Consider the following 20,000-nt stretch of genomic DNA (forward strand, 5'->3'; position numbering starts at 1 on the left):
TCTAGAGATTCACGTGTACACAAACACACAGGACGCTACCATCACTGTGCAGGTGGGTGGGTGGGTGGGTGAGTGGGTGGGTGGGTGGGTGGGTGGGTGAGTGGGTGAGTGGGTGAGTGGGTGGGTGAGTGGGTGGGTGGGTGGGTGGGTGAGTGGGTGGGTGGGTGAGTGGGTGGGTGGGTGAGTGGGTGGGTGGGTGAGTGGGTGGGTGGTGAGTGGGTGGGTGGGTGAGTGGGTCGGAGTGGGTGGGTGGGTGGGTGAGTGGGTGGGTGGGTGAGTGGTGGGTGGGTGAGTGGGTGAGTGGGTGGGTGGGTGAGTGGGTGGGTGAGTGGGTGGGTGGGTGGGTGAGTGGGTGGTGGGTGAGTGGGTGGGTGGGTGAGTGGGTGAGTGGGTGGGTGGGTGAGTGGTGGGTGGGTGAGTGGGTGGGTGGGTGGGTGGGTGGGTGGGTGGAGTGGGTGAGGTGGGTGAGTGGGTGGGTGGGTGAGTGGGTGGGTGGGTGGGTGGGTGGGTGAGTGGGTGGGTGGGTGAGTGGGTGGGTGGGTGGGTGAGTGGGTGAGTGGGTGAGTGGGTGGGTGGGTGAGTGGGTGGGTGGGTGGTGGGTGAGTGGGTGGGTGGGTGAGTGGGTGGGTGGGTGAGTGGGTGGTGGGTGAGTGGGTGGGTGGGTGGGTGGGTGGGTGAGTGGGTGGGTGGGTGGGTGGGTGGGTGGGTGAGTGGGTGGGTGGGTGGTGGGTGGGTGGAGTGGGTGGTGGGTGGGTGGGTGGTGGTGGTGGGTGGTGGGTGAGTGGGTGAGTGGGTGAGTGGGTGGGTGGGTGGGTGGAGTGGGTGGGTGGGTGAGTGGGTGGGTGGGTGAGTGGGTGGGTGGGTGGGTGGGTGGGTGGGTGAGTGGGTGGGTGGGTGGGTGGGTGAGTGGGTGGGTGAGTGGGTGGTGGGTGGGTGAGTGGGTGGGTGGGTGGGTGGAGTGGGTGGGTGGGTGAGTGGGTGGGTGGGTGAGTGGGTGGGTGGGTGAGTGGGTGGGTGGGTGAGTGGGTGGTGGGTGAGGTGGGTGGGTGGTGGGTGAGTGGGTGGGTGGGTGGGTGGGTGGGTGGGTGAGTGGGTGGGTGGGTGAGTGGGTGGGTGGGTGAGTGGGTGGGTGGGTGGTGGGTGGGTGGGTGGGTGGGTGGGTGGGTGAGTGGGTGGGTGGGTGAGTGGGTGGGTGGGTGAGTGGTGGGTGGGTGGGTGGGTGGGTGGGTGGGTGGGGTGGGTGAGTGGGTGGGTGGGTGGGTGGGTGGGTGGGTGAGTGGGTGGGTGGGTGGGTGTGGGTGGGTGGGTGAGTGGGTGGGTGGGTGGGTGGGTGAGTGGGTGGGTGGGTGGGTGAGTGGGTGGGTGGGTGAGTGGGTGGGTGGGTGGGTGGGTGGTGGGTGGGTGGGTGGTGTGGGTGAGTGGGTGTGGGTGGGTGGGTGAGTGGGGGGTGGGTGGTGGTGGGTGGGTGGGTGGGTGTGGGTGGGTGGGTGGTGTGGTGGGTGGGTGGGTGGGTGAGTGGGTGGTGTGGGTGGGTGGGTGGGTGAGTGGGTGAGTGGGTGGGTGGGTGGAGTGGGTGGGTGGGTGAGTGGGTGGTGGTGGGTGGGTGAGTGGGTGGGTGGGTGAGTGGGTGGGTGGGTGGGTGGGTGGGTGGGTGAGTGGGTGGGTGGGTGGGTGGGTGGGTGAGTGGGTGGGTGGGTGAGTGGGTGGGTGGGTGGGTGGGTGGGTGGGTGGGTGGGTGGTGGGTGGGTGGGTGGGTGAGTGGGTGGGTGGGTGGGTGGGTGGGTGGGTGAGTGGGTGGTGGGTGGGTGGGTGGGTGAGTGGGTGGGTGGGTGTGTGTGGGTGGGTGGAGTGGGTGGTGGGTGGGTGAGTGGGTGGGTGGGTGAGTGGGTGAGTGGGTGGGTGGGTGAGTGGGTGGGTGGGTGGGTGGTGGGTGGGTGAGTGGGTGGTGGTGAGTGGTGGGTGTGAGTGGGTGGTGGTGGGTGGGTGGGTGGTGGTGGGTGGTGGGTGGGTGAGTGGGTGGGTGGGTGGGTGGGTGAGTGGGTGGGTGGGTGGGTGGGTGAGTGGGTGGGTGGGTGAGTGGGTGGGTGGGTGAGTGGGTGAGTGGGTGGGTGGGTGGGTGGGTGGGTGGTGGGTGGGTGGGTGGGTGGGTGGGTGGGTGAGTGGGTGGGTGGGTGGGTGGGTGAGTGGGTGGGTGGGTGGGTGGGTGGGTGGGTGGGTGGGTGGGTGGGTGGGTGGGTGGGTGGGTGAGTGGGTGGGTGAGGTGGGTGGGTGGTGGGTGAGTGGGTGGGTGGGTGGGTGGGTGGGTGGGTGGGTGGGTGGGTGAGTGGTGAGTGGGTGGGTGGGTGGGTGGGGTGAGTGTGGGTGGGTGGGGTGAGTGGGTGGGTGAGTGGGTGGGTGGTGGGTGAGTGGGTGAGTGGGTGGGTGGGTGGTGAGTGGGTGGGTGGGTGGGTGAGTGGGTGGGTGGGTGGGTGAGTGGGTGGGTGGGTGGGTGGGTGGGTGAGTGGGTGGGTGGTGGGTGAGTGGGTGGTGAGTGGGTGAGTGGGTGAGTGGGTGGTGAGTGGGTGGGTGGGTGAGTGGGTGGGTGAGTGGGTGGGTGGGTGGTGAGTGTGTGGTGGTGAGTGGGTGGGTGAGGTGGGTGGGTGAGTGGGTGAGTGGTGAGTGGGTGGGTGGGTGAGTGGGTGGGGTGAGTGGGTGGTGGGTGGGTGGGTGGGTGAGTGGGTGGGTGGGTGGGTGAGTGGGTGTGTGGTGGTGGGTGGGTGGTGGGTGGGTGGGTGGGTGAGTGGGTGGGTGGTGGGTGAGTGGGTGGTGGTGGGTGGGTGAGTGGGTGGGTGGGGTGGGTGGTGAGTGGGTGAGTGGGTGGGTGGGTGGTGAGTGGGTGGGTGGGTGGGTGGGGTGGGTGGGTGAGTGGGTGGGTGGGTGGGTGGGTGGGTGGGTGAGGTGGGTGGGTGGGGGGTGGGTGGGTGAGTGGGTGGGTGAGTGGGTGGGTGGGTGGGGTGGGTGAGGTGAGGTGGAGTGGGTGGTGGGTGAGTGTGTGAGTGGGTGGGTGGGTGGGTGAGTGGGTGGGTGGGTGGGTGGTGGGTGGGTGAGTGGTGAGTGGGTGGGTGGGTGAGTGGGTGAGTGAGTGGGTGGGTGGGTGAGTGGGTGGGTGGGTGGGTGGGTGGGTGGGTGGGTGGGTGGGTGGGTGGGTGGGTGGGTGGGTGGTGGGTGGTGGGTGGTGGGTGGGTGAGTGGGTGGGTGGGTGAGTGGGTGGGTGGGTGGGTGGGTGAGTGGTGGGTGGGTGGGGTGAGGTGAGTGGGTGGGTGGGTGGGTGGGTGGGTTGAGTGGGTGAGTGGTGTGGGTGGGTGGGTGGGTGAGTGAGTGAGTGGGTGGTGGGTGGGTGGTGGTGGGTGGGTGGGGTGGGTGAGTGGAGTGGGTGGGTGGGTGGTGGTGGGTGGGTGGTGGGTGGGTGTGGGTGAGTGGTGGGTGGGTGGGGGTGGGTGGGTGGGTGGGTGGTGGGTGGGTGGGTGGGTGAGTGGTGGTGGGTGGGTGGTGGGTGAGTGGGTGGTGGGTGGGTGGGTGGGTGGTGAGTGAGTGGGTGGGTGGGTGGTGGTGGGTGGGTGGGTGAGTGGGTGAGTGGGTGGGTGGGTGGGTGGGTGGGTGGTGGGTGGGTGAGTGGGTGGGTGAGGTGGGGTGGGTGGGTGGTGGTGTGAGTGAGGTGGGTGGGTGAGTGAGTGAGTGGGTGGGTGGGGTGGGTGGGTGAGTGGGTGGGTGGGTGGGTGGGTGGGTGGGTGAGTGAGTGAGTGGGTGGGTGGGTGAGTGGGTGAGTGAGTGGGTGGGTGGGTGGGTGAGGTGAGGTGGGTGGGTGGGTGAGTGGGTGAGTGAGTGGGTGGGTGGGTGGGTGGGTGTGGGTGGGTGAGTGGGTGGGTGGGTGGGTGGGTGGGTGGGTGGGTGAGTGGAGTGAGTGGGTGGGTGGGGTGAGGTGGGTGAGTGAGTGGGTGGGTGGGTGGTGGTGGGTGAGTGTGTGGTGGAGTGGGTGGGTGGGTGAGTGAGTGGAGTGGTGGGTGGGTGGTAGTGAGTGGGTGGGTGGGTGAGTGGGTGGTTGGGTGGGTGGGTGGAGTGAGTGGGTGAGTGAGTGAGGTGGGTGAGTGAGTGAGTGGGTGGGTGGGTGAGTGGGTGAGTGAGTGGGTGGGTGGGTGGTGAGTGAGTGAGTGGGTGAGTGAGGTGGGTGGGTGAGTGGGTGAGTGAGTGGGTGGTGGGTGGGTGAGTGAGTGGGTGGGTGGGTGGTGAGTGAGTGGAGTGGTGAGTGGGTGTGGTGGGTGGGTGTGTGTGAGTGGGTGAGTGAGTGGGTGAGTGAGTGGGTGAGTGAGTGGGTGGGTGGGTGAGTGAGGTGGGTGGAGTGAGGTGAGTGAGTGAGTGAGTGGTGGGTGAGTGAGTGGGTGAGTGAGTGGGTGGGTGAGTGAGTGGGTGAGTGAGTGGTGAGTGAGTGAGTGAGTGAGTGAGTGGGTGAGTGAGTGAGTGAGTGGGGTGAGTGAGTGAGTGGAGTGAGTGGGTGGGTGAGTGAGTGGTGTGTGATTGAGTGGGTGAGTGAGTGAGTGAGTGGTGGGTGAGTGAGTGAGTGAGTGAGTGGGTGAGTGAGTGGGTGGGTGAGTGAGTGGGTGAGTGAGTGGGTGATGAGTGGGGTGAGTGAGTGGTGGTGAGTGTGGTGAGTGAGTGAGTGGGTGAGTGAGTGGTGAGTGGTGTGGGTGAGTGAGTGGGTGGTGAGTGAGTGAGTGAGTGGGTGAGTGAGTGGGTGAGTGAGAGTGAGTGGGTGAGTGGAGTGAGTGGTGGAGTGAGTGAGGTGAGTGAGTGAGTGAGTGAGTGAGTGAGTGGGTGAGTGAGTGAGTGAGTGGTGAGTGAGTGAGTGGTGAGTGAGTGAGTGGGTGAGTGGTGGGTGAGTGAGTGAGTGTGTGGTGAGTGAGTGAGTGAGTGAGTGGTGAGTGAGGTGAGTGGGTGAGTGAGTGAGTGAGTGGTGTGAGTGGGTGAGTGAGTGGGTGGGTGAGTGAGTGGAGTGATTGAGTGGGTGAGTGAGTGGGTGGGTGAGTGAGTGAGTGAGTGGGTGAGTGAGTGAGTGAGTGGGTGGTGAGTGAGTGGGTGAGTGAGTGGGTGTGGTGAGTGAGTGGGTGATTGAGTGGGTGAGTGAGTGGGTGGGTGAGTGAGTGAGTGAGTCTCTCTGCTCTAGGATTCAGGATTGGGGATGAGCCGGCAGGAGATGTTGGACAACTTGGGGACCATAGCTCGTTCCGGTACAAAGGTGAGTAGCACTCACCACTCACCCACTCACCCATTCACCCACCCACCCACTCACTCACCCACTCACCCACTCACTGACCCACCCAGTCACTCACCCCACTCACTCACCCACCCCACTCACTCACCCACTCACCCACCCACTCACTCACCCACTCACTCACCCACCCACTCACTCACCCACTCACTCACCCACTCACCCACCCACTCACCCACCCACTCACTCACTCACTCACCCACTCACTCACTCACCCACTCACCCACCCACCCACTCACTCACTCACTCACCCACCCACCCACCCACTCACTGACCCACCCACTCACCCACTCACCCACCCACTCACTCACCCACTCACCCACTCACTCACCCACCCACTCACTCACCCACTCACCCACCCACTCACTCACCCACTCAATCACCCACTCACTCACCCACTCACTCACCCACTCACCCACCCACTCACCCACCCACTCACTCACCCACTCACTCACTCACCCACTCACCCACCCACTCACTCACTCACTCACCCACCCACCCACCCACCCACTCACTCACTCATACACCCACTCACCCACTCACTCACTCACTCACCCACTCACCCACTCACTCACCCACTCACACACCCACCCACTCACCCACCCACTCACTCACTCACCCACTCACTCACCCACCCACCCACTCACCCACTCACCCACTCACCCACCCACTCACTCACCCACCCACTCACCCACCCACCCACTCACTCACCCACCCACTCACCCACCCACTCACTCACCCACCCACTCACCCACTCACTCACTCACCCACCCACTCACTCACTCACCCACCCACTCACCCACCCACCCACCCACCCACTCACTCACTCACTCACCCACCCACTCACTCACCCACTCACCCACTCACTCACCCACCCACTCACTCACCCACTCACCCACCCACTCACTCACCCACTCACCCACTCAATCACCCACTCACTCACCCACTCACTCACCCACTCACCCACCCACTCACCCACCCACTCACTCACTCACCCACCACTCACTCACCCACTCACTCACTCACCCACTCACCCACCCACCCACTCACTCACTCACCCACCCCCACTCACTCACTCATACACCCACTCACCCACTCACTCACTCACTCACCCACTCACCCACTCACCCACTCACTCACCCACTCACACACCCACCCACTCACCCACCCACTCACTCACTCACCCACTCACCCACTCACCCACCCACCCACTCACCCACTCACCCACTCACCCACTCACTCACCCACTCACACACCCACCCACTCACCCACCCACTCACTCACCCACCCACCCACTCACTCACTCACCCACCCACTCACCCACCCACTCACTCACCCACTCATCCACCCACTCACTCACTCACCCACTCACTCACCCACTCACTCACTCATCCACCCACTCACTCACCCACTCACTCATCCACCCACTCACTCACCCACCCACTCACTCACTCACTCACCCACTCACTCACTCACTCACTTACTCACTCACCCACTCACTCACCCACTCACCCACGCACTCACCCACCCACTCACTCATCCACCCACTCACTCACTCACTCACCCCCACTCACTCACCCACCCACTCACTCACTCACTTACTCACCCACTCACTCCCCATGTCTTTCTCTCTCCCCTTGTCTCTCTCTCCCCCTGTCTCTCTCTCCCCGTGTCTCTCCCCGTGTCTCTCTCTCCGTGTCTCTCTCTCCCCGTGTCTCTCTCCCCGTGTCTCTCTCCCCGTGTCTCTCTCCCCGTGTCTCTCTCCGCTCCAGGCTTTCGTCGATGATCTGTCCTCGGACGGGGCCCGTCCAACGGAGACTGTCCCACGATCTCTCGTGGGACAATTTGGCGTCGGCTTCTACAGCGTCTTCATGGTGTCCGCGTTTGTCCGCGTCACGTCACGGAGATCCTCGGAGGATGAGGAGGGATCCGGTCACGTGTGGACATCGGATGGGTGAGGGAGAGACACGGGGAGAGAGACACGACACGGGGAGAGAGACAGGGGGAGAGAGACGGGGAGAGACACGGGGAGAGAGAGAGACACGGGGAGAGAGACACGGGGAGAGAGACACGGGGAGAGAGACACGGGGAGAGAGACGGGGAGAGACACGGGGAGAGAGAGAGACACGGGGAGAGAGACACGGGGAGAGAGACACGGGGAGAGACACGGGGAGAGAGAGAGACACGGGGAGAGAGACACGGGGAGAGAGAGAGACACGGGGAGAGACACGGGGAGAGAGAGATGGGGAGAGAGACACGGGGAGAGAGAGACGGGGAGAGACACGGGGAGAGAGACACGGGGAGAGAGACACGGGGAGAGAGACGGGGAGAGAGAGACACGGGGAGAGAGACACGGGGAGAGAGAGACACGGAGAGAGAGAGACAAGGGGAGAGACACGGGGAGAGACACGGGGAGAGACACGGGGAGAGAGACACGGGGAGAGAGAGACACGGGGAGAGAGACACGGGGAGAGAGACACGGGGAGAGAGACACGGGGGGAGAGAGACACGGGGAGAGAGACACGGGGAGAGACACGGGAGAGAGACACGGAGGGAGAGAGACATGGGGGAGAGACACGGGGAGAGAGAGACACGGGGAGAGAGACACGGGGAGAGAGACACGGAGGGAGAGAGACATGGGGAGAGACACGGGGAGAGAGAGACACGGGGAGAGAGACACGGGGAGAGACACGGGGAGAGAGACACGAGGAGAGAGACGGGGAGAGACACGGGGAGAGAGACACGGGAGAGAGAGAGACACGGGGAGAGAGAGAGACACGGGGAGAGAGACACGGGGAGAGAGACACGGGAGAGACACGGGAGAGACACGGGGAGAGACACGGGGAGAGAGACACGGGGAGAGAGACACGGGGAGAGAGACACGGAGGGAGAGAGACACGGGGAGAGAGACACGGGGGGAGAGAGACACGGGGAGAGAGACACGGGGAGAGACACGGGGAGAGAGACACGGAGGGAGAGAGACATGGGGAGAGACACGGGGAGAGAGAGACACGGGGAGAGAGACACGGGGAGAGAGACACGGAGGGAGAGAGACATGGGGAGAGACACGGGGAGAGAGAGACACGGGGAGAGAGACACGGGGAGAGAGACACGGGGAGAGACACGGGGAGAGAGACACGGGGAGAGAGACGGGGAGAGACACGGGGAGAGAGACACGGGAGAGAGAGAGACACGGGGAGAGACACGGGGAGAGAGAGATGGGGAGAGAGACACGGGGAGAGACACGGGGAGAGAGACACGGGGAGAGAGAGACGGGGAGAGAGACACGGGGAGAGAGAGACGGGGGAGAGAGACACGGGGAGAGACACGGGGAGAGAGACACGGGGAGAGAGACACGGGGAGAGAGAGACACGGGGAGAGAGACACGGGGAGAGAGACGGGGAGAGAGAGACACGGGGAGAGAGAGACACGGGGAGAGAGACACGGGGAGAGAGACACGGGGAGAGACACGGGGAGAGAGAGACACGGGGAGAGAGACACGGGGAGAGAGACGGGGAGAGAGAGACACGGGGAGAGAGACACGGGGAGGAAGAGACACGGGGAGAGAGACACGGGGAGAGAGACACGGGGAGAGAGACACGGGGAGAGAGACACGGGGAGAGAGACACGGGGAGGGAGAGACACGGGGAGAGAGACACGGGGAGAGACACGGGGAGAGAGACACGGGGAGAGAGACACGGGGAGGGAGAGACACGGGGAGAGAGACACGGGGAGAGAGACACGGGGAGAGAGACACGGGGAGAGAGACACGGGGAGAGAGACACGGGGAGAGAGACACGGGGAGAGAGACACGGGGAGAGAGACACGGGGAGAGAGACACGGGGAGAGAGACACGGGGAGAGAGACACGGGGAGAGAGACACGGGGAGAGAGACACGGGGAGAGAGAGAGACACGGGGAGAGACACGGGGAGAGAGAGATTGGGAGAGAGACACGGGGAGAGAGACACGGGGAGGGAGAGAGACACGGGGAGAGAGACACGGGGAGAGAGAGAGACACGGGGAGAGACACGGGGAGAGAGACACGGGGAGAGACACGGGGAGAGACACGGGGAGAGAGACACGGGGAGAGAGACACGGGGAGAGAGACACGGAGGGAGAGAGACATGGGGAGAGAGACACGGGGAGAGAGACACGGGGAGAGAGACACGGAGGGAGAGAGACACGGGGAGAGAGACACGGGGAGAGAGACACGGGGAGAGAGACACGGGGAGAGAGACACGGGGAGAGAGACACGGGGAGAGACACACAGAGAGACCGTGTGTCTCTGTGTGTCTCTGTGTCTCTCTGTGTCTCTCTGTCTCACCGTGTCTCTTTCTGTCTCTCTCTGTGTCTCTGTGTCTCTCTCTGTGTCTCTCTGTGTGTCTCTCTCTGTCTCTCACTGTGTCTCCGTGTCTCTCTCTGTCTCTGTCTCTCTGCGTGTCTCTGCGTGTCTCTCTCTGTGTGTCTCTCTCTATCTCCGCGTGTGTCTCTCTGCGCGTGTCTCTCTGCGTGTGTCTCTCTGCGTGTCTCTGTCTCTCTGCGTGTGTCTCTGTGTCTCTCTGTGTCTCTCTCTCTCTCTGCGTGTGTCTCTCTGCGTGTCTCTCTATCTCCGCGTGTGTCTCTCTGCGTGTGTCTCTCTATCTCCGCGCGTGTCTCTCTGCGCGTGTCTCTCTATCTCCGCGCGTGTCTCTCTGCGCGTGTCTCTCTATCTCCGCGCGTGTCTCTCTGCGCGTGTCTCTCTGCGTGTGTCTCTCTATCTCCGCGCGTGTCTCTCTGCGCGTGTCTCTCTATCTCCGCGCGTGTCTCTCTGCGTGTGTCTCTCTATCTCCGCGCGTGTCTCTCTGCGTGTGTCTCTCTATCTCCGCGCGTGTCTCTCTGCGCGTGTCTCTCTATCTCCGCGCGTGTCTCTCTGCGCGTGTCTCTCTGCGCGTGTCTCTCTGCGCGTGTCTCTCTATCTCCGCGCGTGTCTCTCTGCGCGTGTCTCTCTGCGCGTGTCTCTCTATCTCCGCGCGTGTCTCTCTGCGCGTGTCTCTCTGCGCGTGTCTCTCTATCTCCGCGCGTGTCTCTCTGCGCGTGTCTCTCTGCGTGTGTCTCTCTATCTCCGCGCGTGTCTCTCTGCGCGTGTCTCTCTATCTCCGCGCGTGTCTCTCTGCGTGTGTCTCTCTATCTCCGCGCGTGTCTCTCTGCGTGTGTCTCTCTATCTCCGCGCGTGTCTCTCTGCGCGTGTCTCTCTATCTCCGCGCGTGTCTCTCTGCGCGTGTCTCTCCGCGCGTGTCTACGTAGGAGCGGCTGCTTCCACATCGCGCCGTGTGAGGTCACCGCCCCTGGCACCGAGGTTCACGTTCAACTCCGTGGCGAGCATCGCGAGTTCGCGCGCGAGGGGCGAGTCAAAGGTAAAGCTCCCCCAGGTAGCCTCCGGCAGGGCCGCAGGGGCAAGTGCTGCTAGCAGCAGCAGCAGCAGTGTCTATGTGCTACACGCACCACGCACACAGACACACACACAGACACACACACAGACACACACCACGCACACAGACAAAGCTCCCCCAGGTAGCCTCCGGCAGGGCCGCAGGGGCAAGTGCTGTTAGTAGCAGCAGCAGTGTCTATGTGCTACACGCACCACGCACACAGACACACACACAGACACACACACAGACACACACCACGCACACAGACAAAGCTCCCCCAGGTAGCCTCCGGCAGGGCTGTAGGGGCAAGTGCTGTTAGTAGCAGCAGCAGTGTCTATGTGCTACACACACCACGCACACAGACACACACACAGACACACACACAGTGACACACACACAGTGACACACACACAGACACACACACAGTGACACACACACACACACAGTGACACACACACAGTGACACACACACAGTGACACACACACAGTGACACACACACAGACACACACAGAGACACACACAGTGACACACACACAGTGACACACACACAGTGACACACACACACACACAGTGACACACACACAGTGACACACACACAGTGACACACACACAGTGACACACACACACAGTGACACACACACAGTGACACACACACAGTGACACACACACAGTGACACACACACACAGTGACACACACACACACACAGTGACACACACACAGTGACACACACACACAGTGACACACACACAGACACACACAGACACACACAGTGACACACACACAGTGACACACACACAGTGACACACACACAGTGACACACACACACACACACAGTGACACACACACAGTGACACACACACAGTGACACACACACAGTGACACACACACAGTGACACACACACAGTGACACACACACAGTGACACACACACAGTGACACACACACACAGACACACATACAGTGACACACACACAGTGACACACACACAGTGACACACACACAGTGACACACAGACACACACACAGTGACACACACACAGTGACACACACACAGTGACACACACACAGACACACACACACAGACACACATACAGTGACACACACACAGTGACACACACACAGTGACACACACACAGTGACACACAGACACACACACAGTGACACACAGACGCACACAGACACACACAGTGACAGACAGACACACAGTGACACACACACAGTGACACACACACAGTGACACACACACAGACACACACACAGACACACATACAGTGACACACACACAGTGACACACACACAGTGACACACACACAGTGACACACAGACACACACACAGTGACACACAGACGCACACAGGCACACACAGTGACAGACAGACACACAGTGACACACACACAGTGACACACACACAGTGACACACACACAGACACACACACACAGACACACAGTGACACACAGACACACACACAGTGACACACACACAGTGACACACACACAGTGACACACACAGACACACACAGTGACACACAGAGACACACACAGTGACAGACAGACACACAGAGACACACACACAGTGACACACACACAGAGACACACACAGTGACACACAGACACACACAGTGACACACACACACAGTGACACACACAGTGACACACACACAGTGACACACACAGTGACACACACACACAGTGACACACACAGTGACACACACACAGTGACACACACACAGTGACACACACACAGAGACACACACAGTGACACACAGACACACACAGTGACACACACACAGTGACACACACAGTGACACACACACAGTGACAGTGACACACAACACAGAGACACAACACAGTGACACAACACACAGTGACACACACACAGTGACACACACACAGTGACACACACACAGTGACACACACACAGTGACACACACACAGAGACACACAACAGAATGACACACACACAGTGACAACACACACAGTGACACACACACAGTGACACACACACAGTGACACACAGACACACACCAGTGACAGACAGACACACAGAGACACACACAGAGACACACCCAGTGACACACAGACACACACAGTGACAGACAGACACACAGAGACACACACAGTGACACACACAGAGACACACACACAGTGACACACAGACACACACAGACACACACACAGACACACACACACAGGACACACACACAGACACACACACAGTGACACACACACAGAGACACACACACAGACACACAGTGACACACAGACCACAGTGACACACAGACACACACAGAGACACACACACAGTGACACACACACAGTGACACACACACAGTGACACACAGACACACAGTGACACACACACAGACACACACACAGTGACACACACACAGTGACACACACACAGAGACACACACAGACACACACACAGACACAGAGACACACACAGAGACACACACAGACACACACAAACACAGACACACACACACACACAGACACACACGACACACAGAGACACACAGTGACACACACACACAGACACACACACAGAGACACACACACACAGACACACACACAGACACACACACACAGACACAGACCACACACACAGACACACAGACACACACACACACAGACACACACACACAGACACACACACACAGGACACACAGACACACACACAGACACACACCCACACAGAGACACACAGACACACACAGACACACACACAGAGACACACACACAGACACACACACAGACACACACGACACACAGACACACACACACAGACACACACACACACAGTGACACACAAAAAGACAGCACACAGACACACACAGAGCACAAAGTACCACACACACCACACACAGAGACACACTGACACACACACGAGACACACACGACACACACACGAGACACACCACAGACACACACAGACACAGAGACACACCACAGACCACAGACACACACACACAGACACACACACAGACACAGAGACACACAGACACACACACACACAGTGACACACACACAGAGACACCACACAGTGACACACACACACAGACACACACAGACACAGAGACACACACAGACACACACAGACACACACAGACACACACACACAGACACACACACAGACACACACACACAGACACACACACACAGACACACACACACAGACACACACACACACACAGAGACACACAGACACACACAGACACACACACAGAGACACACACACAGACACACACACACACAGACACACACACACACACACACAGACACACACACACAGACACACACACACACAGTGACACACACACAGAGACACACACAGTGACACACAGACACACACACAGAGACACACACACAGACACACACAGACACAGAGACACACACAGACACAGACACACACACACAGACACACACACAGACACAGAGACACACAGACACACCACACACACAGTGACACACACACAGAGACCCACAGACAGTGACACACACACACAGACACACACAGACACACACACAGGACACGACACAGACACACACAGACACACACAAACAGACACACACACAGACAAACACACACACACAGACACACACACACAGACACACACACACACAGACACACACACACAGACACACACACACACACAGAGTTAAGAGAGAGTGATTGGTGATCTCTGCGCTCTCTGCAGCCATCCTCACGAAGTACACAAACTTCATGAGGACTCCACACACACACACACAGACACACACACAGACACACACACACAGACACACACACACACACAGACACAGAGACACACACACAGACACACACAGACACACACACACACAGACACAGAGACACACACAGACACACGCACAGACACACACACACACAGACACACACACACACACACAGACACAGAGACACACACAGACACACGCACAGACACACACACACAGAGACACACACAGACACACACACAGACACACACAGGCACACACAGACACAGAGACACACACAGACACACACACACAGACACACACACAGACACACACACACAGACACACACACACAGACACACACACACAGACACAGACACACAGACACACACACACACAGGACACACACACACACAGACACACACAGACACACACACACACACACAGGACACACACACAGACACACACACACAGACACACACACACAGACACACACACACACACAGAGACACACAGACACACACACACACAGAGACACAGACACACACACAGACACACCCCACACAGACACACACACAGACACACACACAGACACAGACACACACACAGAGTTGAGTGAGAGTGATTGGTGATCTCTGCGCTCTCTGCAGCCATCCTCACGAAGTACACAAACTTCATGAGGACTCCAACACACGACACACAGAGACACACACAGACACACACACAGACACACACACACAGACACAGAGACACACACAGACACACACACACACAGACACAGACACACACAGACACACACACACACAGACACACACACACACACACAGACACACACACAGACACACACACAGACACACACACAGACACACACACACACAGAGACACACACCACACAGACACACACACACACAGACACACGCACAGACACACACACACAGACACAGAGACACACACACACAGACACAGAGACACACACAGACACACGCACAGACACACACACACACAGACACACACACACAGAGACACACACACAGAGTTGAGAGAGAGTGATTGGTGATCTCTGCGCTCTCTGCAGCCATCCTCACGAAGTACACAAACTTCATGAGCACTCCACCCACAGACACACACAGACACACACACAGACACACACACAGACACACACACACAGACACACACACACAGACACACACACAGACACACACACACACACACACAGACACACACACACAGACCCACACAGACACCAACACACAACACACAGACACACACACACACAGACACACACACACAGACGGACAACACACACAGAGTTGAGAGAGAGTGATTGGTGATCTCTGCGCTCTCTGCAGCCATCCTCACGAAGTACACAAACTTCATGAGGACTCCACTCTTCCTGAACGGCACTCGCATCAACACCCTGCCGGTAACATCATCATCACCATCATTAACATCACCCCATCATCACCATCATCACCATCACCACCATCATCACTATCATCATCAACATCATTGCCCCATCATCACCATCAACACCATCATCACTATCATCATCACCACCATCATCACCATCATCCATCGTCATCATCATCGTCGTCATCATCGTCATCATCATCATCGTCATCATCGTCATCATCATCATCGCCGCCACCATCATCATCATCACCATCATAAACATCACCATCGTCATCATCGTCATCACCACCATCATCACCATCATCATCACCATCATCAACACCATCATCATCATCAACACCACCATCATCAACCACTATCATCATCGTCATCGTCATCATCGTCATCGCCGCCACCATCATCATCGTCACTATCACCATCATAAACATCACCATCATCACCACCATCATCAACACCATCATCAACACCATCACCATCGTCATCATCACCACCCCACCACCACCCCCACCACCCCCCCCAGACCCCCCCCTCACCCCCCACCCACCCCCCCCCACCCTCACCCTCACCCCCCACCACCCCCCCCCCACCACCTCCCCCTCCACCCCCCCCTCACCCCCCACCACCCCCCCCCACACCCCCCCTCACCCCCCCCACCACCCTCACCTCCTCACCCCCCCCCCACCCCCCCCCACCACCCCCCCCTCCACCCCCCCCCTCACCCCCCCACCACCCCCCCCCCCCCACACCCCCCTCACCCCCCACCACCCCCCCCCACCCTCACCCTCACCCCCCCCACCACCCCCCCCCACCACCTCCCCCCTCCACCCCCCCCCTCACCCCCCACCACCCCCCCCCCACACCCCCCCCTCACCCCCCACCACCCTCACCCTCACCCCCCCCCCACCCCCCCCCACCACCCCCCCCTCCACCCCCCCCCTCACCCCCCCACCACCCCCCCCCCCACACCCCCCCTCACCCCACCATCACCATCACCCCCCCACCCCCCCCAGGCGCTGTGGGATCTGCCTGCCAGCGCCGTGTCCCAGAGTGACCACGCCGCCCTCTTCAGCTTCCTGACGCACGGAACAACGTCAACAACATCATCAACAACATCAACAACATCAACAACATCGTCATCAGCAGCAGCAGCGACATCGTCGCCACGCTTCACGCTGCACTATCGCACAGACTCGCCACTGGACATCCGCGCAGTTTTATACACTCCTCTTGCTGTGGGTCGCACACACTCACAGACACACACACACACAGACACACACACACACAGACACACACACAGACACACACACACAGACACACACACAGACACACACACACCAGACACACTCACAGACACACACACACACAGACACACACACACAGACACACACACACAGACACACACACACACACACACAGACACACACACACACACACAGACACACACACACACAGACACACACACAGACACACACAGACACACAGACACACAAACACAGACAGACACACACAGACACACACACACACAGACACACCCACACAGACACACACACACAGACAGATACACACACACAGACACACACACACAGACACACACACACACAGACACACACACACACAGACACACACACACACAGACACACACACACAGACACACACACACAGACACACACACACACAGACAGATACACACACACAGACACACACACACACAGACACACACACACACAGACACACACACACAACAGACACACACAGACACATACAGACACACACACAGACACACACAGACACACACACAGACACACACAGACACACACACAGACACAGAGACACACACACACACACAGACACACACAGACACACACACAGACACAGAGAGACACACACAGACACACTCACAGACAGATACACACACACAGACACACACAGACACACACCACACACACACACACAGACACACACAACAGACACACACAGACACATACAGACACACACACAGACACACACAGACACACACACAGATACACAGAGAGAGACAGACACACACACAGACACACAGTGACACACAGACACACACACACACACAGACCACACACACACAGACACACACACAAAGACACACACACACACACAGACATACACAGACACACACACAGACACACACACACAGACAACACACACAGACACACACACAGACACACACACGCACAGACACACACACACAGACACCACACACACAGACACACACACACAGACACACAGGCACAGAGAGAGACACATAGACACACATAGAGACACAGAGACACACACAGAGACACAGAGAAACACACAGAGACACACAGAGACAGAGAGACACAGAGAGAGACGCACAGAGACAACACAGAGAAGAGAGACAGAGGGACACAGAGACACACAGAGAGACACAGACACACAGAGAGACACACAGAGACACACAGAGACACACAGAGACACACAGAGAGAGACACAGAGACACACAGAGACACACAGACACACAGAGAGACACACAGAGACACACAGAGCAGAGAGACACAGAGACACACAGAGACACACAGAGACAGAGAGACACAGACAGAGGACACAGAGACACACAGAGAGACACACAGAGACACAGAGAGACACACAGAGAGACACACAGAGACACAGAGAGACACACAGAGACACAGAGAGACACACAGAGACACACAGAGACACACAGAGACACACAGAAAAACACAGAGACACACAGACACAGAGACACACAGAGACACACAGAGACAGAGACACACAGAGAGAGACGCACAGAGACACACAGAGAGAGAGACAGAGGGACACAGAGACACACAGAGAGACACACAGAGACACAGAGAGACACAGAGAGAGACACACACAGAGACACAGAGAGACACACACACAGACACACACACACAGACACACACACACAGACACAGACACACACACACAGACAGATACACACACACACAGACACACACTCACAGACACACACACACAGACACACACACACACAGACACACACACAGATACACACACACACACACAGACACACACTCACAGACACACACACACAGACACACACACACACAGACACACACACAGATACACACACACACACACAGACACACACTCACAGACACACACACACAGACACACACACACACAGACACACACACAGATACACACACACACACACAGACACACACTCACAGACACACACACACAGACACACACACACACACAGACACACACACACAGACACACACACACACACAGACACACACACACACAGACACACACACACAGACACACACACACACAGACACACACACACAGACACACACACACACACAGACACACACACACAGACACACACACACAGACACACACACACACACACAGACACACACACACACACAGACACACACACACACAGACACACACACAGACACACACAGACACACAGACACACACACACAGACAGACACACACAGACACACACACACACAGACACCCACACAGACACACACACACAGACAGATACACACACACAGACACACACACACAGACACACACACACACAGACACACACACACACAGACACACACACACACAGACACACACACACACAGACACACACACACAGACACACACACACACAGACAGATACACACACACAGACACACACACACACAGACACACACACACACAGACACACACACACACAGACACACACAGACACATACAGACACACACACAGACACACACAGACCACACACACAGACACACACAGACACACACACAGACACAGAGACACACACACACACACAGACACACACAGACACACACACAGACACAGAGAGACACACACAGACACACTCACAGACAGATACACACACACAGACACACACAGACACACACACACACACACAGACACACACACAGACACACACAGACACATACAGACACACACACAGACACACACAGACACACACACAGATACACAGAGAGAGACAGACACACACACAGACACACAGTGACACACAGACACACACACACACACAGACACACACACACAGACACACACACAAAGACACACACACACACACAGACATACACAGACACACACACAGACACACACACACAGACACAC

General features: G+C 58.4%; 1 protein-coding gene across 1 annotated transcript in view; it reads left to right on the forward strand.

Annotated features, from left to right (window-relative positions):
• The first annotated feature begins 6 nt into the window (after positions 1–6).
• The window catches only part of TRAP1 (TNF receptor associated protein 1), a 43,327-nt gene continuing 23,333 nt past the window's right edge, over positions 7–20,000 (forward strand). The window contains exons 1-6 of the mRNA XM_078883163.1: positions 7–52; positions 5,198–5,269; positions 7,075–7,256; positions 10,587–10,696; positions 15,772–15,845; positions 16,846–17,067. Of these exons, the coding sequence (XP_078739289.1) occupies positions 5,213–5,269; positions 7,075–7,256; positions 10,587–10,696; positions 15,772–15,845; positions 16,846–17,067 (645 nt within the window). The 5' untranslated portion in view covers positions 7–52; positions 5,198–5,212. The remainder of the gene's footprint in view (positions 53–5,197; positions 5,270–7,074; positions 7,257–10,586; positions 10,697–15,771; positions 15,846–16,845; positions 17,068–20,000) is intronic.

The sequence above is a fragment of the Lampetra fluviatilis genome, chromosome 69 (assembly GCF_964198595.1).
Source record: "Lampetra fluviatilis chromosome 69, kcLamFluv1.1, whole genome shotgun sequence".
Lineage (NCBI taxonomy): Eukaryota > Metazoa > Chordata > Hyperoartia > Petromyzontiformes > Petromyzontidae > Lampetra > Lampetra fluviatilis.